Raw genomic sequence first — 26,597 nt, 5'->3', positions numbered from 1 at the left:
ATGTCTTGAGCAATAAGTCCCATACCTTTTTTTTAATGGACAAAAATGTTTTGGACAATATTAGGAGGAAAATGCCCAAGCTTGACCTTTACAAAGGTATCCACAATTACTACAATATAGCCGTTAATACTTAAAATTTAATGCTCTGAGCATATCCGAAGCAGCTGTAATTGGATATTGAAGGAGGCATGCGTGTGTGTGCGCTGGTCACAGTGCTACATCAGATACCCTTACTGACAGAATGTCTGGGTGCATGCCAGTGTACCCATGTGTACATTGGCTGGTCAAATAACTAGGTTGGGATGAAGAGGGAAATAAATATTGATCAATATGAGAAGGTGACACAATTTCATAAATGAATGTCCGGCGGTTGGTGTCCCCCAAGGTTCAGTTCTCAATCCTCTACTTTTTTCTATGTATGCCTTTGGGTAAGACTATTTCATTTATACACAGATGATTAAAAAACTCTATGTATCTAACTGGTAGTTTTGACTTCTTAACTGGAGATCGGTAATATCTATGTTAGTAATAACTATTCAAACTTATTTTTGTTTACTAAAAGTATCTGCCGCACAGTTTATAATGTTACTGCACGACTTCTGACAGTAAAAAAAATTAAAATCTCAAGCACTTTTTCTTAACTGTCTCTACTGTATTAATTCTAAATTATCTGCAAACAGAAGCGTTCTTGTAGGATTCAATGAAAACGTTTGCCTGAGCCCCTTGTTTGCTGTCTTTTCAAGGGTCAAACTACGCTAAACTACCACGTAAGGCTAATTATTTGACCCTAATAAAACTTTCTACCCTAAAAACCCACTGTTTGAATTTCAAGTTTTTGTGATTCAAAATGTTCCCACCATTTAGGTGATCTATAACCTGTCCAACTTTCTTAATGGAGCCTGAAGAATTGACTGCTTAATCAGACATTTGTCTGGATATTGTGTGTGCTTTTGAGGTCACTAAACAGCAGGTAAGCTTCTGAACATTAAAACCTTTCCAACATTTTGCATCTTTAGATATGTGCATCATGTCGACCCTCTGTGTGTGTGTGTGTGTGTGTTTAATTTGCTAGGCAACGCCATCTCCACAGTGCTAATCCCCATGTACGAATCCCGCACGGTGGTTTTGCACATCAACAAAAGGCCAAGTAATTAATGCACATTAGAGGGTCCAATAATCTCTTCTTGTCTCTGCGTGGTTGTAATTCCAAACACCCAATCAGCCTGGCGGTTGTCCCGCGCCCCGTCTGTCCCTCCGTCCATCCACTAGGCCAGTTGGAGTCTAATCCCGGCAGGGCTAATCTTCCACTGATCTGAGGATTGCAACTGCTGTGTTGCTGGGTGTCCTCTCACCTGCTGGCCACAACATGCCCGACTGACTGACCGAGTAGTCGAGCTCGGAGTGGGACGGAAGATGGCTTTCCGCCGTTCGCCCTCCTCTGCCTCTACCTGGACAGGTGAGTGTCACGGTAACGTGTGTGCAGGCTGTGCGGGGCAACCACCACTAGGCTACTGCTATTTCCTAGCAATAAGACTAATCAGCGTTTGTGTACTGTACTGTCAATGAGGTGAGGAAGCCGCTCGGGATGAAAATCAATTGATCTTATTGGTTTACCTACCTTGAACTCGGGACCAAAGACGAGTCTTGGGTCAGTATTTATTGGTCGCTGATTGTCGGAGTAAGACGCTGTTTCTTTATTTGTCAAGCAGCCGATTATTTATTTTTCCTTTACTAATGTGGTCATGTGATACATTTTATGTTCTACACATGCAGTGGATATAAAAAGTCTACACACCCCTGATCAAGTGACCGTTTTTTTTTTTGTGTGATGTAACAAATGAGACGATAAATGACTTAAAAACGTTTTCCACAGTTAATATGGTCTATAAACTATGCAACTCAATAACGGTAATAATAGGTAATAAAATGAAATCAAATAAAAATGGTTGCACACCCTCATTTGGGGATGTGGCTGTCCAGAATTCACAGACAAATCGGGCTAAATGGGAGTCAGCATACACATGGCACCATTTAAAGTGCCTCTAATTAAAACCAAATAAAGTTCAGCTGCTATAGTAGGTTGTTTTCCTAACTTGATTTTTTTTTTTCAAACTGAGGTCCTCATGGGCCGCTATCCTGCATGTTTTCCATGTTTCCCTCCTCCAACACAACTGAAATGATCAGCTCATCAACAAGCTATGCAGGAGCCTGATAATGATCATTTGAACTACTGCATGTTGTTTTGCGGCTCCTGGAAGAAAAATCAACAAAACGCCAATCCAATCGCGATTAATGCATCTCCAACTATGTAATCGTCAAATCTGATTACATAAAAGCATCAGCATTGGATCATGTGCTCCTTTGCGTAAATATCGCTCTTGACACATAGCCCGTGTCATAAACATATGCACGAGGGATTTTCTCTCCGCCTGTCCTCCGCGATTTCAAACTGGCGACCCTCCACTTGCGAGACCTCCTTCGACAGTATAACCCCAGGGCAGACTCCCACTGCCAAATGAGCCAAACGCAACTTCTGCCATGAAATGAACCGAAAAAAAAAAAAAAAAGTCATCTTGACCTCCTCATTAGTATATAGCGTACATTGAGCTGCAGAGAGAAAGACTCAAGCAACGCTCCAGAGCGAGCTGTCCGCGGTACTGAAATGAGAGCACAGTAAGAAGCCTGCTTTGTTTCTATGGCTACAGATGTCTGTATCCCTAAATAACCACCCGTCGTAACCTTATTATTAAAAGAAAGGCTGTAGCAGTCTTGAATTGAAGGCAGTGAGATATATATATGAAAGTGGACAACTCTTTCCTACTTTTGAAAGCCATTTTGGCTGAGCATCAAAGTGGCGTCATAAATAGAATTACTAGAGAGCATGAGCCTTTTGTGGACCTACAAACACACTTCTAAGTTGCTCCTTAAATCCTCAAAATTGTGTCGTCAAGTCATCATAATAGAAATGAAATGGCTCCCATTTAAATTTAGTTTGAATGTGATTGGTTAGTTTTGAATAGAGGCATCATTACAGGAGGGTGTGCAACCACAGTATCTAAGTTGTTTATTTTTACTTGCCCTCGCGGAAATATTTCATTTTGTCTGTTTCCATTTTTGATGTAACTAAAACCTGCCATTTGAAGTGGGGTGTGTGCACCACATTTGAACAAGACAAAGCAAAACAATTGCTGAAAAAACGGATATGTGGCTATTTTCAGAACTAATAAATCACATTCAAATTTGTTAAATGGGAGCCACCATTTAAAGCGTCGCTGATTAACTCTAAATAAAGTTCTGCTGTTCTAGTAGGCTTTCCCTGAATTTATTTATTTATTTTTACAGCTGTTTCTACTATTCATGTGACCTACAGCATAACCTGTTACTCATCTCAATTGAAAAAAAAAAAGTCAAATCCTTTAATGTAAGATATATATTAGTACCTCTGATAAACCCCAAAATATTTAACCTTTTTTTTTTTTTACATTTACATTATCCATTCTCTCAGGAGCTTATTTTTACTTACTTGCTCAAAGATATCCCCCCCCAATTAAGTTTTATAGTTATTATAGGTCACATTAACGGTGGCGAAAGCTATTTTTGTTTTAATCACATAAACCTGACATTTGTATTTCCAGGATGCAAAGGCATGTTGGACAGAACAATTCGTGAGACAGTAGTGTACATTTAAATCAATACCGCTGAATCATCCAAGATGCTCCACTTTCAGTTCAGTCTTTTGTCCCCAGTGGCAAGTATTTTCAGAGGAAACTGTACATCGTGCACATAGAACCTGAGCACAGACTACGATAATGCAGTACGTCTATGTACATTAAGAAGATGCAATAAAATCTTCTTGACTTCCTTGAAAACCAATATGTCGCAGAACCACGGGGAAACGGACGAGGCTTCATCCCAGTGGCCACGGCTCTCAGCGAGTCCTCGTCCATCCACAGTGACCACCTGACCAGGGATGTGTCCCGGGTGGGCCTGGAACCCCTGTCCTACTGCATACCGGAAGCAGAACCTGACGAAGACGAGGCTCAAAGTCGACTTAAGGTGACTAACCAAATTCTATTTAAACAGGAGTGGAAGAGGGTAGGAGAGAGGAGAAGCGGCAGTAAAACAGGCCGAAACGCAAATGATTGAAGGTGAGGCATTGTGTGTTCGGGTTGTGGCTGAGCTGAGCTGAGCTGAAGCATCCCAGCTGAATCGGTGACAAGGGATAGGGACTCCTGCAAAAAAAAAAAAAAAGTTTAAAATTGCCTCAAGATGACACAAAATGTGACAAAACACTTTCTATAAGACAAGGTTATGGCCTGACTAAATGAGTTCTCACTTCATCATAGATCCATGGTAACAGAAGATGGCGTCAAAGCACTTTTTTATATTTAAGGCGGCTTTGGCCTGACTAAATGTAGGTCCACCTTTCACTTCAACATAGTTCCTCAGCGCCAGCATGCCAGATGATTCTTGTCATTTTTGGTAATAATCATTATTATTCTGCTGCTCTCTTCAGATGGAAGATTACTTCATATTTTGCGAAAACCATTCATCATGTGAGAAAATGACTAAATGTTCACATTGAGCATGTCCCAATGCATTCAACTCATAGATACGTTTAGTCCATGTGTATAATCCAATACAAGAACTACAGAAGCAATTTTGCCTTTACAGAGGTGTGAATCTAGCAATGTGCTGTGGTCGTAGTTTGCAGTCGTACATTTGCTCTTCCTAATGTTTTGGTTGCCAAATTTAGCTCCACAATACTGAAAATAGCAAGTGTGCAGTATGCTGCACAAGAGCCACAATAATAAACATCATTGATTGTTGCGACGGCTCTTTTATTGGCTTGTGCAGGTGTATTTAATGAAGTGGCCAGTAAGTGCACACACTTTACAGATGGCCTTTTTTTTTTTTTTAAAACACTGTGCCAAGCGCGCACTGTGCCAAGCGCGGCGGCGCGGTGCGCACGCAGCCCGCGCACACACGCTCACACACTCACCCAGGCACTCATCACACACTCGCAGCGTGAAAGCTAGATGGATCCCTCCTCTCGCGCGTGGATCATGCTGCCGCTACGCGCTTCCCTTTAGATCCGAGCCGAACCTTGTTTAGGATCCGCGCCATGAAACCTGTTGCATCGGCACGGCGGACTACGTGGCGCGACCTGTAGTGTCGTTTTTGGAGGGATGGAGGAGGCGGCGGCGGGGATGAATTCGGCTGCCTTTTTGACAACTTTTACTCATCGTCTCCCTCAACTTGTCTGATTGTGTTTGAAGCGTCACAGCATGCAGACTGATGACAAGATCCCAGTGAGTACAGCAGCTTGTTCTTTTTCGTTCCACAACTGCTCCTGCGCCTGGGATTAACTATTGTAGTGTGTGTGTACTCGATTACCATTGCAAACACTGCCTGTCGTCCATCTAGGACCTTTTGGTTTTATCAGGATGTAAACAGGTTCCGTGAAATATGGGTAGTCCAACTTCCGAGCTGAATTTTGCACATTTGTTTTCTCTCCCCAAAAATTCTGCAAAAAAATAAAAAATAAAAAAAACAGCAGATTTTTGTCTTGTAAGGTCAAACGAATACTAAAGGATAAGTATTGTAAAACAGTCCAATATTCTGCCTGTAATCCAAATTTTTATTTTTGTAAACATTAGGGACCAAAAAAGAAGTTATTATATTCATTGTATGTTGTTTTTAATTAATTAGTTATTGGAATTTTATTCTTCCAAATATTGGTATTGGCCCCCAAAAATTCATAGTGGTCGAGCCCTGGTTTAATGCTAGTTCCCATTAGTTTACTGTCAATGTAAACATAAAACAAACACATAATGGGAAACTGCATAGACAGGCAAACGAATAGCATCTATGGAGTGGCGCCTTTCAGAATGGATATTTGAACACAAAGACCGCAGACACACATACAGACCGACTATATAACAATACTCACAGGCATATAGTCTTTATCCTCTGAGAAAAACAACTGTTCCTGAGTCAGGGACCACTTGTTAGGCGAATGCTAGACCCCAATGTGAACACTTGTAGCTCCATCCCAGCCAAAACAGTTCGTAGTCCACAATTAGCCTTCTAATGAATATTTCACCTTTTTCATTTTGCGAAAATCCTCTTCAGTTTGTGTACTTCTTTAGTGTTTTCGCACACACACCAGAGATGTAGACAGAAAGTATAGGCAGATATAATTGTGGTTTGATAATGTCGCAGCTAATCCAGCAGGGGACCCAACACAGCACGTGACCGCGTTTGGATCGTATCCAAGGGAAACACCGGGGTCTGTGTACTAAACAATCCCTAAAAAGGCTCCCCCATTCTTTGGACACCTAACTGATGTGTAAAAAAAAAAAAAAAGGCCTCACATGAGAGAATGTGCATACCTCACTCATACTTTAGAGCAGCTGCATTGTGCAGGGAGTCTTTGTGCTCTCGTGTTGCACTCTTTTTATTGTCTTTCTGGTTCCCACTCTGTCTGTCAGTGTGTCCCCGTTGGCCACAGTTGTTTGCTTTACTCCTCTGACCACCTGGCGATGAAATGCAGCAAATATGCGCTTGCTTTGGCTTACTTTATTTCCCAACGCATTGGAGTCACTGCAATCAAATTGAGGCGATTCAATCGAGGTTCCCAAGTTTGTCATCGGAATTCCAAAGTACAACAGTGAAATGTCCGTTTCCGACCACCAACAGTCTTTTTTTGTTTAAATTCTCCATGACAACAAGAGAAATGCAGACAAGGTGGCCTCCATTTTTACAGCAGAACCGGAATCAGCACTAAAATCTCCCATCATGCCCCGGGGCCAATAGAGCCTTCCCTCTTGTGTCCTCAATGTTCCGTCTCCTTCCAAACAATCGGTCTAAATAAAGAATCCAAGTGGCAAAGGTGATGCGACTGCCCACTCTGCTGCGAAAAGGTTCTCACTTCAGTGTTTTTGAGAACCTGCCAATAGCCACTCTGCGCGCTTGTGTGTGCCGACGTAGCCGTCCGTGCTCAAGTTCATTCAAACGCTTACGTAAGCTTTGCTTTTCATCTCGGCTGTTGTAATTTACTATTATTGATGCGAGCAAGCCAAACTCGGATTTCTTTCAAGCGGTGATCAGTATGATGTGCAATTCAAATTAGGGCTGAGCAATTTTGAAAGATAATCACATTTTTTCCCCCGGATATTGCGATTTAACATGCGATTTTTTTTTTTCAAGGTCCTCTTCCCATGTATTTTTTAACAAACACATGCAAAGGCGAATGAACAGTTTCAGCTCTTAACTTTGGCAAAGTGTCCAAATCCAAATTGTGACTTTTAGTGTCTTGGCTTCTCTTCAGGTTGTCACTTCTTCGTCAAGCCCCCAAGATAACGGCGAGGGCCTCCACTTCTCGGACGGCCGGCGGAAAGTGGACTACGTCCTGGTCTTCCACCAGCGAAGACACACCTCCGTTCGGTCCCCCGCCAGCACGTCGGTTTCCCACGACCGACTGTCCATCGTCTCCAACGGCAACTTCCCGCCGTCGCAGGACTCGGACGGCAAAGGCGGCGGCGGCGGCGGCGGCGTATTGGGAGGGGAGGCTGTAAGCATCGGCGAGGTCTTCATGGAGCTGGACAGCGGAGGAGGGAACGAAGGGGCGGAGCCCGCCGACCAGGAGATGCATCTGATCAGACAAGAGTTTGAAGCCAACCTGCTGGAGGCCGGCCTGGAGATTGAACGAGACAAAGAGGTGAGTGTGTCAATCAAAATCAAGCGCTCATTTTGGAACTGCCCTTTCCACGCTGTAGCTCAGATTTTCAAACCAAATTCAAATGAGCAAGAAAAAGATGACTCATTTGATTTGAAGTGGATTTGGAGGCTCGTCAATGATGCTGTTTTCTTTTTTTTTTCCCATTTGATTTGACCGCTTCACTTGTGTTTTCCGTAACATTTTCAAACAACAATAGCAAAGAACAAAATTCCTCTCTTGCTGGGAAACTGTTTGGCCATCTGCCTCAGCTGATTGGATTGCAAAAGAAAGCGAGGAGGAGGGGGGTGTGATGACAGAACAATGTGCGTAGTAATGGTAGTAGTATGATATGCAAGAGTAGCCGCGCTAAAGTGATGACTGCAGCTTAGGACAGAGAAGCATGGGGGAGAGAATCCAAACATTACAGATGGAGGGAGGAGCTTACATCATGGGAAATACCCCAGCAGTGTAGGCCCATGCCAGTGGAACTGGGGCGCGAGTCAGGGTAAGCCTGAGCCACCCTTGACAATCATCACCAAGCAAATCTGTTCTTGTTGAAAAACTGTTCAAACTTCAAGAGCAGGAGAAATGTCAAAATCCGATTTGTTCTTCCAACACGCCGTTATTTGAATTTCTCACTCCTCGCAATGTTAATGTGATTTGGCAGCCTTTCCTTCCACTTGCTGTGTCCGCGCCAGCTGCTGGCTGTGCCCTCTTCCGTGCCACTTGCCTAATTCACCCCGCGAAACGTCTCATTTCGACTTTGACATTCAGACATCCTTCCACCGCAGCTGCGGCGGGGTCCGTTTAATGCTTTGGTTCGGGCTTGTGTGTGTGTGTGGGAGGCGCTTGTCAGAACACCCACTCGCCGTTGTTGTCGTAGCGGGCCTGTGGGCTACGCTGCTACAAATTTGCTTATTGGGAAAGTTCTGTCACGCTTTGCCTGCTCACGCCAAAGGAACCATTTTGGCGACTGCTGCCAGTGATATTCGGAAGCCGGCATTGCTGAAGGCTTGCATAGTGTATCTTTTTACTGTATTTTTGTGATATTTTGCTACAACGTCAAATAGTTAGTGCACGGCTTGTATAACTGTAGATTTACCGTCCCCTCAAAATGACTCGACACACAGTTGTTGCTGTCTAAACCAGTGGCAACAAAAGTGAGTACACCCCTTTCGTAAAAAAAATTCTCAGCGAGGTCTTTGTAATGAGGAGTCACATTCAACACCCAGTGAGCAGTATGCACGAGTGTGAGAGCCATAACACTACATTTTCCACATTCATTAAGACCTTTGGACATTTTCACTTTTGTTGCCAGCGGTTTAAACCTTACTGGTAGACTGTAAACTGTAAACTTGACATTGCGACATTTGTGACATTTCGTCAGTGTTCTCGCACGACAAAACATGTGATGAGATACTATAAGTGTTTCTAAAACTTGATGATGTGAGGTCTGCAGGCAATCACTAATCAGATTACCAATGTGTATATAGGATTTTAATCTAGTATAAGATTATCTTCCTCATGGCGCCATATCTTATCTCCGAGATCGACGCGTTGATGTGCTGGAGAGCCAAGAGCAGCCAGTATTGAGATTTTCATTTCCGCCGTTGACTATATAGTACAGGATACTCTTACAGGATGACTGACATACATAATTACAATCCTTCATTTGAATATAGGGGGGGATACTCTTACAGAATGACTGACTTGCATAATTACACCCCCTCAGCTGTAGATGTGCCGGCACGTCGAAGGAACAGCCGTCTAAATTGCAAGCGTTCCTAATGCACGCTTCTCTTGTGATGTGCTCTCGTAATCTTTTTGAAAAGAACATGTGAACATTAGTCTTTAATTAATTCCTAGTCAATTTCTACAAAACTAGTCAATCGGTATTAGTCGATACTAAACAAGTTCAAGAGTTCGAGAAATTCAATGTATGATGTTTTTTGAAGCACGGTATCTCCGAACGAAAATATTAGCACAGAAGCTAGCACTAATCCACAGTGAGAAAGGGTTATCCTACATTATGAGAGACCACGGCATCCAGAGTTGCCATGGCAACTCTGTGTGTTGTTGTAATTTTTTTCCCCTGGTTTTTCTTGAACACAGGCTTGCTTCTTCCAGTTTAGTGCAGCGCCCCATGAGGAACAAAGCGGTATTGAAGATGTATCCAGTGACCCCGGCTTATTTGTGGTTCGACATTTGCACCTTTTCATTTGAGCTTATTTTAAGTGGATTTTTTTTTTTCCACGCCCACTGCGCATCAGTCATTTTCACAGTCGACGTTTTCCTTGACTCCCGCCTCTCACCAAGCGACATGCTGTCGCCCAAATGATCACCCCCTCCTATATCAGCGCATCTCCCACATCACCCCTCCACCGGCTGCGTCCTAGTTCCCCCCCCCCCCCCCCCCCCCACTGAGATAAAGAGCTAATTGGAAATCCCTCTACTAATTAACCTTCTCCAGACTCAAATGTATTTATATCCGCTACTTTTTGACACAAGCGACGGGGGGAGAAAGAGGGCAGCAGAAGGTGAATGTGGTAATAGTGCGACCTGGTGTTTTTTAGTTCCCTATTATTGACATACATATTTTTGTGGCGTTACCTGGAAAAACCGGTGTGCCTTTTTGTCGTTTTGTTTAGACAAGGTCAAATTAAATTCACCTATAAAGTGCATTGGAGGTTCATCCTAAACGTTTTTGTGACAAGTGCATCCAGTCGGCTTCCCAATGTAGCAGCGGGGAGGAAGTCGCTGATGTGATACGAGAGGAGATAATGAAACACAAGAGCAGTGAGAGTGGCAGTTCAATGAGCCGGCCCGTCAATCAAGCCGCTGAAAACGTTGCCTGCCAGGCACACAAAGGTACAGTCATGCAGACGAGGGTGGGCTGAGAGGGACTGAAAGATCTCAGGGGCGTCCAAGTCGAGAATCGGGTTTCCAGCGTTGCGCCCGCCCCCGCCCCTCCCTCTCCGTCCCCTTACGGTAGCCGATCGGGGTCCGAGGAGTGTAACGTTACCTGCCGCTCGCAAACAATGTCGCTCACTTTGATACTCACAAATCAGTCACACGCTCCATCCCAACGCATTACTTATTTGCGAGGTTGCAAATGCGGCTGGAAAAGGCTCCGTAATTGCGGCGGAGCGGGACGTTTTTAGGCCTGCGATGCTTTCCGGGGCGCGACGATGTCGGACAAAGGAGCGAAACCGTGTGCCAGGAACAGGCTGCGCCGTGCGAGGAGTGTTGAAAACAGCCGCAGGCGTCGCTTGAGCAACATGCAAATCCTATCTTGGCCGGGCCAAAGTTAATGTACGTGTTACAGCGCCATGGGGACGTGGATGGGATTGTTGACGCAGGCGTGACATTCAAAATAGGTCAGATAATGGACTGCCGGGTCAAACTTGGGAGTCGAGAAGCATCTCAAGTGTGGCACATGCTGACAGTCTGTCAGCAAGCTCTTTACTGCCATCCCAAGTCAATTTTAAACCTTCTAAAGGCTCTTTTGGCTCTGGACTAATGACATTTTCATTCATTTCAATGGGGAGTGATGATTTGAGAGGGTCTGTAGTCACGGAGTGCATTAAACTTGTGTAAGTCAAGACAGCACTGTACTTCGAAGTGCTTAAAAAACACTTTACCGTGGTTTGTTTTTTAGGTGAAGGCCCACGGTCTGAGTTTCACACGCGTCCACGCACCCTGGCCGGTGCTGTGCAGGGAGGCGGAGTTTCTCAAAATTAAAGTCCCAACCAAAACGGTAAGAGCGCTATATGGATACTTCCAGTTGTGTATTTCCTGTCTGTGATGTACGGTGTGCTGGTGGAGTCATTGTATGCCATTCGTGGTCTGCTGTGTCCAACAGCGCTATGAAATTAAAGAGGAAAGTGCGTTCAGCAGCAGCCTGAGCAGCGTGTGGAGGAAGCTGAAGCAGCCTTTCCAGCCCAAAGTGTCCCCGCAGGACCACGGACCCACCAAGTTCCTCACACACTGCTTCTCCCGGGACAAGCTCCACTTGTGAGACCAAAAACACACACACACACAAATGTACTACTTCGGTGTCAAATGGGAATCAGGGCCTGTGTAAACGCAGGTTAATTATACCTTCCGCCATCTAGTGGAAGCACGTTTAATTGTCCTGCCTGTCACTATAAGTTGCTGTCATCGAGAGATACTCTTAAAATTATGTGCGGTGGTTGTCAGGTACAACATCACATCCAAAGACTCCTTCTTTGACAACGCCACAAGGGGCCGCATCGTAAGTGTTAACGTCACGTCATGTTCGTGGTGAGAATTTATTCCTCAATGGTGTGTGTGCGTGTGTTGTGCTTAGGTGTACGAAATCTTGAGGAGGACTGTTTGCACACGGACCTGTCAAACCATTGGTAAGAAAACGCAGCTGTCGGTGCTCCATCAGCTCTCCCGTGCGATGCGTTGATCACAGGCGCCTCGACACCAACGCTGGGCAAACATTTGGTGCAGGTTGTTTGTAGATGAGGTGGGTGGGGAAAATATGGGTCAAATATGTAAAACTCTTTATTTAAAAAAAATGAGATGATTCCTGGTTTCTCCCCCCCCATGTTAAAATTCCATTGAGTATAATTAACAAATTGTTATATAAAATGGAAAAAAAATATGGGTTGTTGGTTTTTACTTTATTTGCAATAAGTCAATTGTCATTGAGGTGCTAATTCCGCAAATACAATTGAATAAATCACTTTTGATTTACAAATCCAATCTATTCACCTATTTTCACCTATAGATGCAAATGAGTTGTACTATTATAAATTAATCAGGTGAGCAATTGTATAATTTGAGAATTTGATTGCAAATGAATACGTACTTTAGCCAATTTTAGGGAAATAAACATCAAAATGACTGCAGCAAATACTGTACATCATGACTCGTGAGAATAAAATGCTCAGTGGGCGGGGCTAAAGAACAAATCCGACCATATTTTGCTCTCTCCTGCCAGCGAAACCCAACTACGGTAGTAGCATGTATGTGCCATGTGTGTGGTTGGCTTGCCCGTCACAGCAGAAGGCGTCAGCCGGAGGCTTGTGCCTTAGCTGGAGGCAAAGAAAATAGAATTGCCTCCCTTTAACCTCATTTCCTTTCCCCCCTTCATTCTTGCTCGATGTGTTTTGTCCCCTAAACGCACAGAGATCCCCTCGTCTGCCTTCCCCTCCCTCACCCGCTTGTTGCTTCCCTCCTACCTCTACAAGTGGGTCACACGTCCACGGGGCAGGCCGAGCTTGAAGCCTCAAGAGTGCGTATTAGCCTGCGAGGTTCATTAATAGCCCGGCTCATCACAGCACAGTCCTCTTTGAGCCACTTCGGCAGTGACTTATCACTTTGATGAAAGAGCCCTGTCAGTCCGCCGTGCGATGTGCCGTCGTCCGGAGCCGGCATCCAAAGGTCAGCTCATGTCTTCCCCTGGAGGAGACTAAATGCGGCACTCCCAGTATGCCTGACACTAAAAAGCTCAGTTAAAGTGGCCTCAAGTTTTCAAACAGCAGATGGAAAGCTACACGTGCACTTCAGACCCTCACCACTATGTGGCGCTCTTACCATCAATTCGCATTGATTTTCCTGCAGTGGATTGACACGAACAAGGAACTGCACTGGCCCGTACAGTACAGCTTTTTTTGCCGTGACGATGAGGGCGGAGCTAGGAGGTTGAACAATGCAAGGGGCTACAAAGTAGAGCCTCTAATATCAACCGGTTAAGTCTTCAGGCCCAAAAGACTATCAAAGGATTTTCACTCACGTAGGCGGCACTTCATACACTCCGATCTCGTATGTGGCGCATGCAGCAGAGGCGTCGCTGCACACAAATTCCCCAATCAATGAAGTATGTGCCGCTTATCAGAAGTTGCTAGCTCATGCTAATCTGTGCATGGAACAAAACTCATGGCAGCTCTGCTTACCTTTTGACTTTGACCCAGTGTTTGTCTGTGAAAGTTCCTGTACATGGCTTTATATTACTCTCCCACAGGTATAACTACGTTGATTGCCAAGGGTGTCTACGACGCTGCCTTCCCTCTTCACGATGTAAGTTTTGACTCTGCTTCAGCATGACAAGAACAAAAACGGATCCGTATGCTGTATATCTGCTGTTTTTGTGTGTGTGTCTTTTATTCCTCAGGGAGATTACAATGCCACTGGACATCCCGAGGAGAGGAATGACCGACAGGTGCCAATTCTGTCTTTCACATATCCTATGATTTCGTGTTTTCTTCACTTCCTCCTCACCAAGAAAAAGCTGTTGAACAGCTTCTCTCTGTCCAAGTAGGCATTTGCGCATCTTTTAGTAAAGATCCTCCATGCCTCTTTCCTGTCTTGTCTTTGTAGGTTCTCCATGAAGAGTGGGCCAGATACTCGGCCTTCTACAAATACCAGCCCATTGATTTGGTCAGGTAATCAAATGTACATACAACAACAAAATAGCAATAATAGAACAAGTGAAAGCAATAAACGAACCCAAAATACCACATGCAATAGACACCGGAAAACAGCAGAAAAGTGTCCGTCTCACGTGGAATCAAAAGCCAAAGAATAGCTGCTCCTTCTGAAACGAGTGTACATGGAGACGGTCAAAGTAAGCCGCCGTCAGAGTAGTTGTTCTTTGTAGGGGATAAAGAATATGTACATGCCTGTGAATATTATATTATTTCTCCGTGGCTTTCAATTGTTATTGGTGCAACAGCAATGCTATTTGTTAGCCTGTCAATAACATTTAGCATTTTTTGGGGGTTAGCATGAGGCTAAATGGGATATGCTGTGGTTGTTCCAAAAATATGCCAAATCTTCTTTTCTCAGTAATCTTCAACTGGGAGTACAAAATTGAGTTGGGAACTCGTATCTCAAGGCGCCACTGTATATAATTGAGCCATTTATATATTTAATTCTCAAGGAAGATTGATTTAACATATAAAAGGAGTGCTGCTGTCCACCGGAATAGCCTTAATTTCCCTTTCCCACCTTCCAGGAAGTACTTTGGAGAGAAGATCGGTTTGTATTTTGCCTGGCTTGGCGTTTACACTCAGCTGCTCGTGCCAGCCTCCATCGTGGGCATCATTGTGTTTGGCTACGGGGTAGCAACAGTAGACACGAACATACCCAGGTAAAGGCACGGCTGCCAATAAGATGACTCGCGCCCAAGCCATGCCAAGTCTTGTACTAGGTCCAAGAATCACTTTTGTCCTGTCCCCCTGCGAAGCCTCGAGATGTGCGACGAGCGCCTCAATTTCACCATGTGTCCATTATGTGACGGAGCCTGCGACTTCTGGCACCTGAGCACAGCCTGCGGCACGGCCAGAGCCTCGCACCTCTTCGACAACCCCGCCACCGTCTTCTTCGCCATCTTCATGTCTCTGTGGGGTGAGGGACAAATCAAATTGGGCCACAAAGACAATACATACAATGCAGATTCTGACAATGTCTAATTCTGACACCTATTTATGTGTTTGTGGGCGTAGCGGTGTTGTTCCTGGAGCACTGGAAGCGTCGCCAGATCAGTCTAAGCTTCAGTTGGGATTTGACTGGCATAGAGGACGACGAGGTTGGGAGACATCGCGCGCGCACTTTTCAATGTGCCGAGCAGATGACACCATAAATGTTCTTTTCCCTGCAGGAACACCCCAGACCAAAATACGAAACCATCCTCCTCCAGAAGAGGCAGCGGAAGCAGAAAAACATGAAGAAGAAGAAGAAAAAGAATCAGGTAGGAAAGTGTGATTGATTCATTGTTTGACAAATCCTGACATGGATTTTAGAAATATTAGCCAGGATTCAATGTAAACTCACTGGACACTTTATTAGGTACACTTGCGATTCAACACAGGGTGTTCATTTAACATAGAGTGCTGACAAAAAGTTCAAGGTGTTAGTTTCAGGTTTGTAGGATGAAGCTAACTTTTGAATAAGGTTCAAATAAATAAGTGAGTGAAATTTTAAACTGGATCTCCTTTTGTAATGTCATGACCGAAGTGTGAGGATGCTCACTTGAAACAACAATGCTGAATTAGCCCGGAATTCCCTTGTTTCCTCCATTTTGTCTTTTCCGCTTATCTTAATAATATCAGCAAATGATCTAGATTGTTTCAGAATTGGGTCAGTCTCTCCCTCCCTGGTTGGCCCACTTCCACTGTACGTCCTCCTGTCACAGCCACAGTGCAGACACATGAATTCACTTATATGATAATGCGCCGCTCAACACGTCGTCCCCAAAGCTGAAATGGCACCGGGCAAATAGATCCCTTGTGTGCCCACCCTCAGCGAGTGTGTGGGCGTGGTTAACCTGTCGCTTTGTCCTGCAGCCAGTGAAGCAGGAGGATGGGACAGTGACAGGGAAGGACAGATGGAGGAGAAAACTACTTTCGGCCATGGCTGCAGGAACAGCGGTAACCCTCGCCCCTCCTTCCTCTTCCTTTCCCTTTCATTTCCTCTCCTGCACGCTGTGGCCTATCTGTTCTTCTCTTGCTGTTCCATCTTCTGGCTGCTGCGCTCTCAGGTATTTAGCCGTTTGCATCTCCTACCTGTACTTCAAAACCCCCAAGTTGCCCTGATCTGTGCATGAGCGGTGAAAGTTCCACCTAAAAAAAAATGTCATTTGATGTTATGGTGAGCTACAGTTTGAATAATAACACTGCGCTTTAATATAGGGAAATAATTGTAAAACTACTTAAGTAATGATAGGGTCAAAATGTATTGAACATAACAGTAATATAAAATTGCACCTCCGGTAAGTAAATGTTTAAAAAGAAACCATTTTTAAAGATTAAAGTTCAATACAACTGAACTGTGCTGAGGTAGTGATTGTTGGTACCACAAGAGGGAGCCAGCGTGCCACTTGGGGTCAACGTAACCTGAAGTTATATCTAATTTTCTGTATTTATTTTGAATTTTTGCTCTAATATTGAGGAGTGACAACGTTAAATGTTTTGGATTAATGGTCGATTATTTGGAGTCTTTTTTTTTTTTTTTCACATTTTTACATTGTTTTAAGAACTTTCCGAGACCATTTTTCACCCAGTTTTAGGTGCCTCTGTTCAGTTATTTTATCCAGTATTCTATTTTTTAACATCTTAATATTTATATACATTGAAGTAATTTTATTTTGTTTTTGCTGCATTTTGTTTTAAACTCTCCAAAATAATAAACTAGATGCCACTTTGACAGGAAATGCACCGGGTGCTGTTTGTTTTTGTTACTTTTAGTAGCCAAATACCACTTAAAAAAATACTTAGCTTTCCAAGTACCACCATAATGACGAACATTAAAATACAATAGTGCAGTAGGCAAAGGTGTTCATCAAAGATTCTATTCCTTAAAAGTATCCATAATATACTTGCAGTTTGAATTTTATATTTAAAAATGACCACCGAGGTTACATGTAGTATTTTTTTTCAATTGTATTTCAATAATGACTCCAATTAAAATGTATTGCACCTAAAAATGAAGAATTCAATCCTAAATACATGTTCGTAAAGGAACCGTTCTTAAAACAGTGTATTGGAATTGAAGGTTAAATCCAGCTCACCTGGCAGTGATTGCGCACACCGCACTTGTACAAGTAGTATCAGTTCACAGTATGAATGATCAGCAAAACTAGAGTGCTTTAAAAGCGGCTTTTGCTTCGGCGTGCATGTGAGTGTGAATGCTTGTCTGTTCGTCTCTGTGTCATCCCGCCTGTTGACTTGCTTGACTGGCTCAATGCTGAACTAAACAGTGTCTCCAAGGTCTGCGCACTAATAAAAGCAAATTGGAGCGGCTGCTTTATATAACGTGACCCAGTTGTGTCACTTTTCATCCCAGATGTTTCGGATGTCGTTCCAACTGGCCAGTACTCTGTGGGGAATTTTAATTCTTGCCCTTTACGTTCCGTTTGTCAACATTCAGACGCCATGCCAAACGTCACTGTCGTCTTGGTTTAACGCGAAGCTCCTTCGTCACCGTTCCGCTCAACCCACGTGAAGTGAGGCTTTTGAGACACATGAAAGCCGGTGACATAAATCGACAATTATGAGCAGAGGAAGCAGCAGCGGTTCGAAAATATCAGCACACACTTGGCATCCAAACAAGTCAGTGTTACACTCCGAGCCAAATGAAGACAGCATGTAAACAAAGTGGCATGTACCCAGTGGCAAGGATAATAGTAGCCAGTTTCTGAGGTGGCAAAAGTAAACACGCCCTGTACTTAAGAGGCATATTTAATTGAATATTTTTATCAAATACAGACTCGGTAATGTAACAGTGGATATAAAAAGTCTACACACCCCTGTTTAAAACAGCGTTTTTTTCCACTATGAATGTGAACTACAACCTGCATAACCCAATTGGGGGGAAAAAAAATGTAATTTTCTTGAGGGATTAAATATTATGAGGCGTTTCACATATTTCTCACTGACTAAAGCGTGAATCATAATCGCAAAATTCTGACAAACGAAGCAGGTGGCAATCTAATGGTGTTTAGTTTGAGCCAATCCGAATTAGGAATGTTTGCTGCACTTTGACTGACATGAGATTTACATGGTGATCAACATTTGGCTTCCCAGTGCAAGTTCTAGGCATGTTTGACTGGATATTAAAAAAAAAAAAAGAGAGAGATTTGAAAGAGGAGAAGATAAAGTGATAGATTCAAGTAAACAAACACACCAAAAAAAAAGAGAGTGGAGGGATGGTGAGAATCCGAGGGAGGGCGGCTGAGTGGGAGTGATGCATGCTGGGCAGGCAGCCAGAGGTAAGATTAGTGACCGTCACTATGGTGACACACATCTCTCTCCTCACACGTTTGATTTATTACACGGGGGAATGAAATGTACAGTTGGATCAGGAACGAGTGTTTTTTTTTTTTTTTAATTGACCCTAAAATTACAGCATCTTGTGTTGTATTCAAATTGATGATGAGCAGCGTAAATTGTCCCTTTTATCGCCGTTTTATTATCCGTCATCTATTATGTGGGGGGGAGGAAGCTTGTGCAAAAAAAAAAACTGCATTAAGGCATTTTGTCCCCTAGATGGCGCTAATGAGTTTCTAACAAATTTTCAAACACTTGTCCCTCACCCGTCAATGTGTGAAATTCCATTTCTCTGCCTCTGTCTGAGCTTGTCCACATCTTGAGAACGAGGTTTAACGTGTGACACAAGCAGATGTTGTCTTTGCCTTTTTTGGTGACTTTAAAGTTCACATCCTCACAACCGTTATCATTCCTGTTAGGTTGCTGTTGAGAAGTTAACCTGGAAAGACCGCCTTCCTGGATATTGCATCAATGTGTCCTCCATTCTTTTTATGGTGAGTACAATTACCTGGATTGAAATTTGTCCAACACGGCAGTACTAACTGGTTTCTATCGTTTGCCCATAGTTCGGTCTGACCTTCTCGGCCGTTTTCGGCGTCATCATCTACCGCATCACAGTGTCGGCGCTGATGGCTATGAGCCCCGACCCGGAGACAAAGTCCAACGTGCGCGTGACGGTGACGGCGACGGCCGTCATCATCAACTTGGTGGTGATTCTCATCCTGGATGAGATCTACGGCGCCGTGGCGGTGTGGCTGACGGAGCTCGGTATGTCTTACCTGAAATTGCTCGGCCTGAATTGCTCCCCAAATTCTATCGTGCGCTTCTGAACATGCCGTTTTGCAGAAATCCCTAAAACGGAGACCAACTTTGAGGAGCGTCTCATCCTGAAAGCCTTTTTGCTCAAGTTCATGAACGCATACGCGCCCATTTTTTACGTGGCGTTCTTCAAGGGACGGTACGTTGCGCCTTTCTGGAATATCGCATCAGCCCGTAATTGGATTAACTCTCAGTGCACTTCAGGTTCGCCGGTCGGCCGGGAAGTTACGTGTACGTCTTTAACGACTATCGAATGGAAGAGGTGAGCGAGAATCCGCCCGGCGTCACCTGATTGGGAATGCGAGGCCAAACGTGTGCGCGTGTCTCCCTCAGTGTGCGCCAGGAGGCTGCCTGATCGAGTTGTGCATTCAGCTCAGCATCATCATGCTCGGGAAGCAGCTCATCCAAAACAACATCTTTGAGATCGGCATCCCGTGAGCACGACGCATCCGGTCACGCGTCCCGGAGGTCGTACAGGGAAGCGCTCACGTTCAGTGTCCGCCCCGACAGGAAGTTGAAGAAGCTGGTGCGCACGCTGAAGGATAAAGGGGGCGCCGAGAAGGAGGAGGAAGAGGAGAGGCCTCCACAGCAGTGGAACCTGGATTACGCCCTGGCCCCCTTCGAGGGCCTCACGCCCGAATACATGGAAATGAGTGAGCCCACACAAACTTGTGTACTCGTCTACATTACTCAAAGTGCTCTGCAGTCCATCTGAGATTTGGTGGAAAACGGGTCGGTGTTGTTAAATGACGGGGTCGGTCCTCTCTTTCTCCCGCAGTTATCCAGTTTGGCTTTGTCTCGCTGTTCGTGGCCTCCTTCCCTCTCGCTCCCCTTTTCGCACTGCTCAACAACGTGATTGAGATCCGGCTGGACGCCAAGAAATTTGTCACAGAGCTCCGCCGGCCGGTCGCCGCCCGCGCCAAAGACATCGGTAAAATCGGCTTAGGGATTTTTCCAATTCATGCTGACCTAATCAAGTGACCAGCGAGTGTACGTTGTTTATGTGTTCCTCTTGATTGAAATCTTCAGAACCGCCCCGCCTCCCTTGTTTTTTTTAGTGTTGGATGAAATTGCCATGCAACACAAAACAAAATTTGAGCCATTAAAATTCTTTCAAGGTTGGCTGTGACTTGAGGGGGAGAGCGTCGGGGGCACGGGGGGGGGCGGGGGGGGGGGGGAGATTTCACACATTGTGGCTATTTCAGCTGTTTTGGGTCGAAATCCCCGCAGCTCCTTCTTGTAGTCGCTGCAAATCTACTTTGATTCCTGCTTGAGCGGAGTCCAGCAATGACATACATTCATTTGAAATCAATCAAGTCGTCCATGCTACACGAAACACTCAGCTTGTGAAAACGCACACACCTTCTCCTGCAGGCAGTGGTTCTCAAACCTATGTACGAGTACCAACGAAGAAATTGCTTGTTACTTGTTCAACAAAACACACTACTTAAATGACTGCTGATTAATTGAAATAATGAATGAAACAAGCGGTTCTTATTTATTTATATACATTCATATTTTATGCAAAGTTCCCGCCCTTGACTTTTCCTTGAACTGATTTTATTTTCTCCCATAGGTATATGGTACAACATACTGAGCGGCATGGGCAAATTCTCAGTCATCATAAATGTAAGTTAAGGCAACTTTTAAACCAAATACAACTCGTTTTTGTTACCAGATTTCTGCTTTCATATAAGGCAATCATCACATACCGCAACTGCCTATTTTGATGTGTTTTGTTGATATTGTCCAAATGAATGCAAATAAAATGAAACAGCCCGCAGCAAAAACGATGACAGTATATCTCGTATTTTGCATGACTTTTGTGGACAGCAACATGTCGGCTAGGCCTGGAATGAACAAGCGGTCACTCTTTTTCTCAGGTTCTACTTATTTGCCCGACAAGGTCTTTGATAATTTTGTCAAGAAAATGACTTTTTGGTGTGTACAAATGAACAACTCTTGTTTGCATCGAATGGCGCACATTTGCGGGACTATTTTGTCCAATAGTGTTCCCAGAGAAAATCTTGCTTATAGTTCCAGTCTCGTCTCGAAGAAAAAATAAGCCTATACAACGAGTCATGTTGTCAAAAGTTCTTTGCAATTTCACGTCAGACGCCCCCCCAGGCCTTGAGCCAGCTGCCACCTGATGGATTGAGATGTGAATTCCCCCATCACGAGTGCCGATGAGAACTGGCCTGACTGAAATCTCTTATCTTCATTTGAAACTTGTCTTCCAATATCACATGGCGCCGCAAGAAAATCCCGTCAACCTTGCCGTTGAACAATGAAAGCGGAAAGACAATTGTTTCTTTGTCCCCCATTTAGAAAAGTGTTTCACAACAATTATTGGACCAAACATAAATGTTCTAAAAAGTGTCAATATGTTCCCCTGCGTATTCTCAAATTTCTTTCTGGAACCTGTCGCCCGTTATTTGCTGGAAAAAGAATTCCGCTGCACTTCAATCTTCTGGCATATCGGTGCCAAGGAACTGTGTTGAAGTGAGGGAAGGAGCTTCATTTAGTCCGGCCGTAGCCCTATCTAATAGGAAAAAAATGCTTTGCTGCTGCAATTCATAAAACCTTTCAGGAGGGTGTCAATTATGTGTGGGTTTTTGCAACTATAAATCACTGGGTTGAGGTCAGGGCTCTCAAATTGTTGCTTTGTGAACAGATTTGAATTGTGGTTAACCGTAAGTGTTATTACTCACTCTCTTGACTCTCCTTCCGCCCGGAGGCCTTTGTGATTTCCTTCACTTCGGACTTCATCCCTCGCCTGGTCTACCAGTACATGTACAGCCAGTCGGGGACCATGCACGGCTTCATCGACCACACGCTCTCCTACTTCAACGTGTCCAACTTTAAACCCGGCACGGCGCCGCAGAGTTCCGACCACGGCGACGTCACCGTCTGTAGGTAAAAACAAAACAGCCACCCTCACCGTCCCGCAACGCGTCAGGCCGGCGAAAAGACTCTCGTGAACTGCAAACGAGACGGGCTGCGACCGCAAACGACGTCATAAAGTGCATGTTATGCGTCAGCGTTTCATAAAAGCAATCACTCCAGTCACTCCAGAGCCAAAGGGCCCGCCGGGGTAGTCGCGCCAACTGCCAGTGGGGTCCGACCTCCACTTACATAAGAAGATGCCAAGTGGTGACAGTCAAAGAATGCCAGCCTTTGTGCCAGTGCATGTCTCAGGCATGATGTACGTCTCGACGAGTGACGGCCATGAAATTGGCTGTTAAGGCCTCCCATAAGGGTCCGAGTGTGTACTGGCGAGGCCTCCAGGCTCAAGGCAAACCATTCAACCCTTTGCCCCTCCGTGTCAAGCGCCCGAGACACTTCATTTCTTTGTCCGGCCTGCCTCATGATGGATGAGCGTATGCAGGAAATAAGAAATTCGGAGTTCAGAGAGAGAAAAAGGGGTCAAGTTGCGGTTTTGTAGATGAGAGTTGATTTCATTGAAAAGGCAAATCGATGGCTGTGCAACACAATGCAACTCCTCGTCAAAAATGACATCCTGTAACCGGTGTGAAAAAAAAAAAAAAAGTGCGGTTGAACGTCTTCGTACGTACGCCAATCAAATCCACGCTGGCTAACACGTGGCTTGCCTTGCGCTTTTGCTTTCTCTGTTTGTCGTGCGTGCACTCACGGCAGACAACGAGGCACTCGAAAGTGGCCACACTCATGAACTATCCAAAGGAAAAATGCATTTTTGCTGTGTATGAACCCAGTTAAACTGTAACATGCAAAGGAAATGTGAATTTTTCTGTATATTTTACGGCAGGCAATAGTCTGACCCTTGTTTTCACTGTCAAGGTTACATCATGTCCCATAAGGCACCGGCAAATAATCTCTCAGTCCTCTTATCGTGATCTCGGAGGTGTCTTCTGAAATAATATTGATGCTCCCGTTGCTGCAAAGCGGCGCTCTTATCACCAAACATGGAAACATGTTAGTCTCGCTCTCCAGTTTGACTCGCTTCAAAATGTCAACAATGAGATGCGTGGCAACATATGAAGATGCTGGCATGAGAGACACAGACAGGATGAATAATTTAGAGCGGAGGAGAAAAAAAAAAAAACTACATTCCTTATACATGACTGTATAAGGAGAATGAAGAGGAACGTGCACGCTTTTATTTCTATACTGTGTTCCAGTCTGGCTTCGGTGGGTTCTATTCATAGAGGAGTGTGTGAATGTTCAAAACCAGGCGATCGGACACGTCTCATCAAGCTGAAAAGTTCCGTTTGTTGCGTTTACTGTGAAGATTATACTTATAGTTGCTTTATCGGCACCAAATGTTTTGTCTCGTTTCAAATCTAAATAAAGGCAGGGGTATACGCACATACGTCGTTTTAAAAGCAGGTGAGACGAAATGAGGAGTTGAGCTTTGTATGTTTGGACCTAATTACGTCGGAGAGCATTAAAAAAAAAAGTCTGTTATGACGAGATTTTCCATTTTGGTTCAGTTAGCTTGGCTGTTTGTTTGTTTTTGTTTATTTGTCGCGCGTTTATTACAAAGTTAATAGTGGAAAGGAATCCTCATAAAATGCATGAAACTTCAAGCAGAGAATTCATTAATGAACTACTTTTTTTTTTTTTTTTTTTTTTTTTTCCCCCTCAGGTATAAAGACTACAGGGAGCCCCCCTGGTCTCCGGATGCATACCACTTCTCCAAACAGTACTGGTGCGTCCTGGCCGCTAGATTGGCCTTCGTCATACTCTTTCAGGTGGGAGCACATTGGTGTTGATCAGCTGCTATTTTGCACATTTCAAACCATTCAAAGGTTAACAAACAGCTGTGGCGACATCACAAGACGCAGCGCGTTACGAATAGTCATTAGTTAGCCCGATGTTGCAGCTGAGCAGCTGCGTCCACATGTTGACCAAAAGACTTTGGGAGAAATTTTACACAATATTTCTTGGAATGGGAGCGCATCTAAATGTCTGGCTTGCTTTCAATAACATCTTTCACACATTTAACACAAACATAGAGGGGAAAACATGAACATGAACATGAAGTTACGCCGCTATGTTGTTCTAACGACGGAGCGATGTTTTGTTGACACGGGAGTCGCCACGGCTTCTTCTTCTTCTACTCCTATTTCTGGTATATTTGGTCAAAATAACGTGTCTTTAGTGGGTTTTTTAATGTCCATGAAAACATTAACGTCCGATCATAATTTTCACCCGAACTCTGATTGGATTAGAGGAATTTTGCCCACGTGAACGTCGCCACTGAGTAAGGAAATATGATTACATTGAGACGAGATGGTTATTTCCAAGTGTACATTGTTTGTGACCTCCCGTAGAACCTGGTGATGTTCCTCAGCCTCGTGGTAGCCTGGGTGATCCCGGACATCCCCAAAACCATCGTGGAGCAGCTGAAGCGCGAGAAGAAGCTGCTGGTGGATCTCTTCCTACGAGAGGAGAAGGACAAATTTCAGCTCATCCAGAGCCTCTTCGGCAAGGACGCCCCCGTCCCGCCGAGCAGTCACGAGCTGCGCCCGGCTCAGGGCTTGCCCCTCCCGGGCCGCTACAGCACCCTGCCCCAGTGTGCCACCCAGGCGCCGGCTGCAGACGACGGAGGAGGAGGGGGAGGGGGAGGGCCAAGGGCGAGGTGCAGGGCGGCCAGTTTCAGCCTGTACACGAGGAAGGTGCCCCCGTCACCCAGAAATGAAAATTCCAGACACACAGCTGTGTGACATGTGACACAAGACATCCCTGAGGGGGCGTCGCCCTCGCGAAAAGAACATTGTGCTTTGCTGGTCCCTTCTTGTAACTGCCATTTTGATGTCCTGGCGTGAAAGAAGCGGCTTCACTTCAAATGGGGTTTTGTCCTTCCTGCTTGTGCTGACTGTTCACCTGATCAAGTCTTATCCTTTGTATTTATTGATTTTTACTTAAAATTGGAGCTTTGAGCTTCATTGCGTAGACAAGCAATAATATTGTATTGGGCTGGAGAACATTCTAAAAGAGATTTCGGATGACCCCAAAAATGCACTTAGATTCGGAATGGAAATCTTAATCAATATCAATGAATTCATAGGCTGTGGTTACATGAATTAAAAACATCATTGTACCTTTATGGCTACAGGAGTAGGGTGCTCAAATGTACCTTTTGCTTGTGGAAAAGGTCCAAATTGGCCAAAAGTGTAGATTGTACCTTCAGGGACAACAAATGGACTCCTACTCTAATGTAATCCTATTTTTTTTTTTTTTGTTTTGGATTGATTGAAAAATGAATGGATGGATGTCGTGCGTCAGTACAATTTATGGAATATTTCTGCTGTGTTGCTTCGTTGTGCTCTTTGTATTTATTTATTTTGAACTCGTAGCAACAACACGTCATCGTCATCAGATTCTATAGACTTACTGTGTTGTTAGTGAAAGCATTTATAAGATTCCTGAATGTGTAAATTGTTTCCATGGCATTCTCTGTTTACATTGACCGTCTCAAGTGATTTCCCCCAACCCCCCCGATTCCTCCATTTTTTACGTTGCCAGTAATTGTTTCTCCAGTACACTTACATCCCACCATGTTTGACACTGAGATACATGCCAATTTGCAAAAGTGATGTGTTTAGAACTTGGTGTTTTAGAAGAGCAATTTTCTTTAAATATTTGTTGCATCACTAATGCTGAGCACAGTAAGACTCATTTTAATCCATTGCACATACACAGAGAAACGTTGATCATCGGTGCATTCAATTCAACTGTCTTCATACGTGGAAATAATGAGAGTATTTACTTTTGTTTATTACAATTTCAAGTCATAGCTGCTGTCATAACATGCTGCAAAATGTCGTTTGTGTTTCAGAGGCCTTGTACATGCTCTTGTTTTGCCATGACGCTACACCACATCTGTGTGCTCACTTACTATCCACCAACGGACTGTTCAATTCTTTAGGTATTTTAGAATGACATAGAACAAGCAAATTGTGACCGTAGTATATGCTTAAGACGATGTAGGGTGACATACATGAATACAAAATTGTTGGATGTCTTACAAAATAATTTGAGCACTATTGTGTGAACTGTTTGTTTTTTTTGTTTCATTTTTATGTTATTTTTTTTCTATTTCTCTTCTGCCTTTCTTAACGGGAAGTTGAAAATGGGTTGAAATGGAGGAAGATTCAAATGGAGACAATAAAAATGAAAGAAGGATGCAAACATTTGTTCTTGTGCATAGTGAGCCTTTTCATAATTTTTTTTTAATAAGTGTACTTACTTTTTTTACAGTACACGTTCTA

General features: G+C 44.1%; 1 protein-coding gene across 5 annotated transcripts; it reads left to right on the top strand.

Annotated features, from left to right (window-relative positions):
- Positions 1-397: 397 nt before the first annotated feature.
- On the top strand, positions 398-26,517 carry ano2b (anoctamin 2b). Of its 5 annotated transcripts, XM_086022692.1 has the most exons (27): positions 401-1,456; positions 3,884-4,056; positions 5,280-5,312; positions 7,334-7,723; positions 11,382-11,480; positions 11,586-11,737; positions 11,924-11,978; positions 12,054-12,105; positions 13,719-13,774; positions 13,869-13,916; positions 14,075-14,139; positions 14,712-14,846; positions 14,943-15,103; positions 15,202-15,284; positions 15,357-15,446; positions 16,042-16,125; positions 18,942-19,016; positions 19,089-19,290; positions 19,369-19,480; positions 19,546-19,603; positions 19,675-19,775; positions 19,852-19,994; positions 20,120-20,272; positions 20,918-20,970; positions 22,079-22,257; positions 23,969-24,074; positions 24,657-26,517. In XM_086022692.1, exons 1-27 carry the CDS (start codon positions 1,414-1,416, stop codon positions 25,047-25,049), a joined length of 3,294 nt encoding a protein of 1,097 aa, XP_085878818.1. In that variant the 5' UTR covers positions 401-1,413; the 3' UTR covers positions 25,050-26,517. The 5 variants fall into 5 exon arrangements, with proteins under 5 accessions (XP_085878817.1, XP_085878818.1, XP_085878815.1 ...); XM_086022691.1 differs by lacking the exon at positions 5,280-5,312 and having other exon boundaries at positions 398-1,456; positions 22,079-22,253; positions 24,657-24,807; XM_086022689.1 differs by lacking the exon at positions 5,280-5,312 and having other exon boundaries at positions 402-1,456.
- Positions 26,518-26,597: the final 80 nt, after the last annotated feature.

The sequence above is a fragment of the Filicampus tigris genome, chromosome 22 (assembly GCF_054856515.1).
Source record: "Filicampus tigris isolate MCC_2025a chromosome 22, RoL_Ftig_1.0, whole genome shotgun sequence".
Lineage (NCBI taxonomy): Eukaryota > Metazoa > Chordata > Actinopteri > Syngnathiformes > Syngnathidae > Filicampus > Filicampus tigris.
Note: the sequence above shows the minus strand (reverse complement) of the source record. Positions and strands in the feature narration are given on the sequence as shown.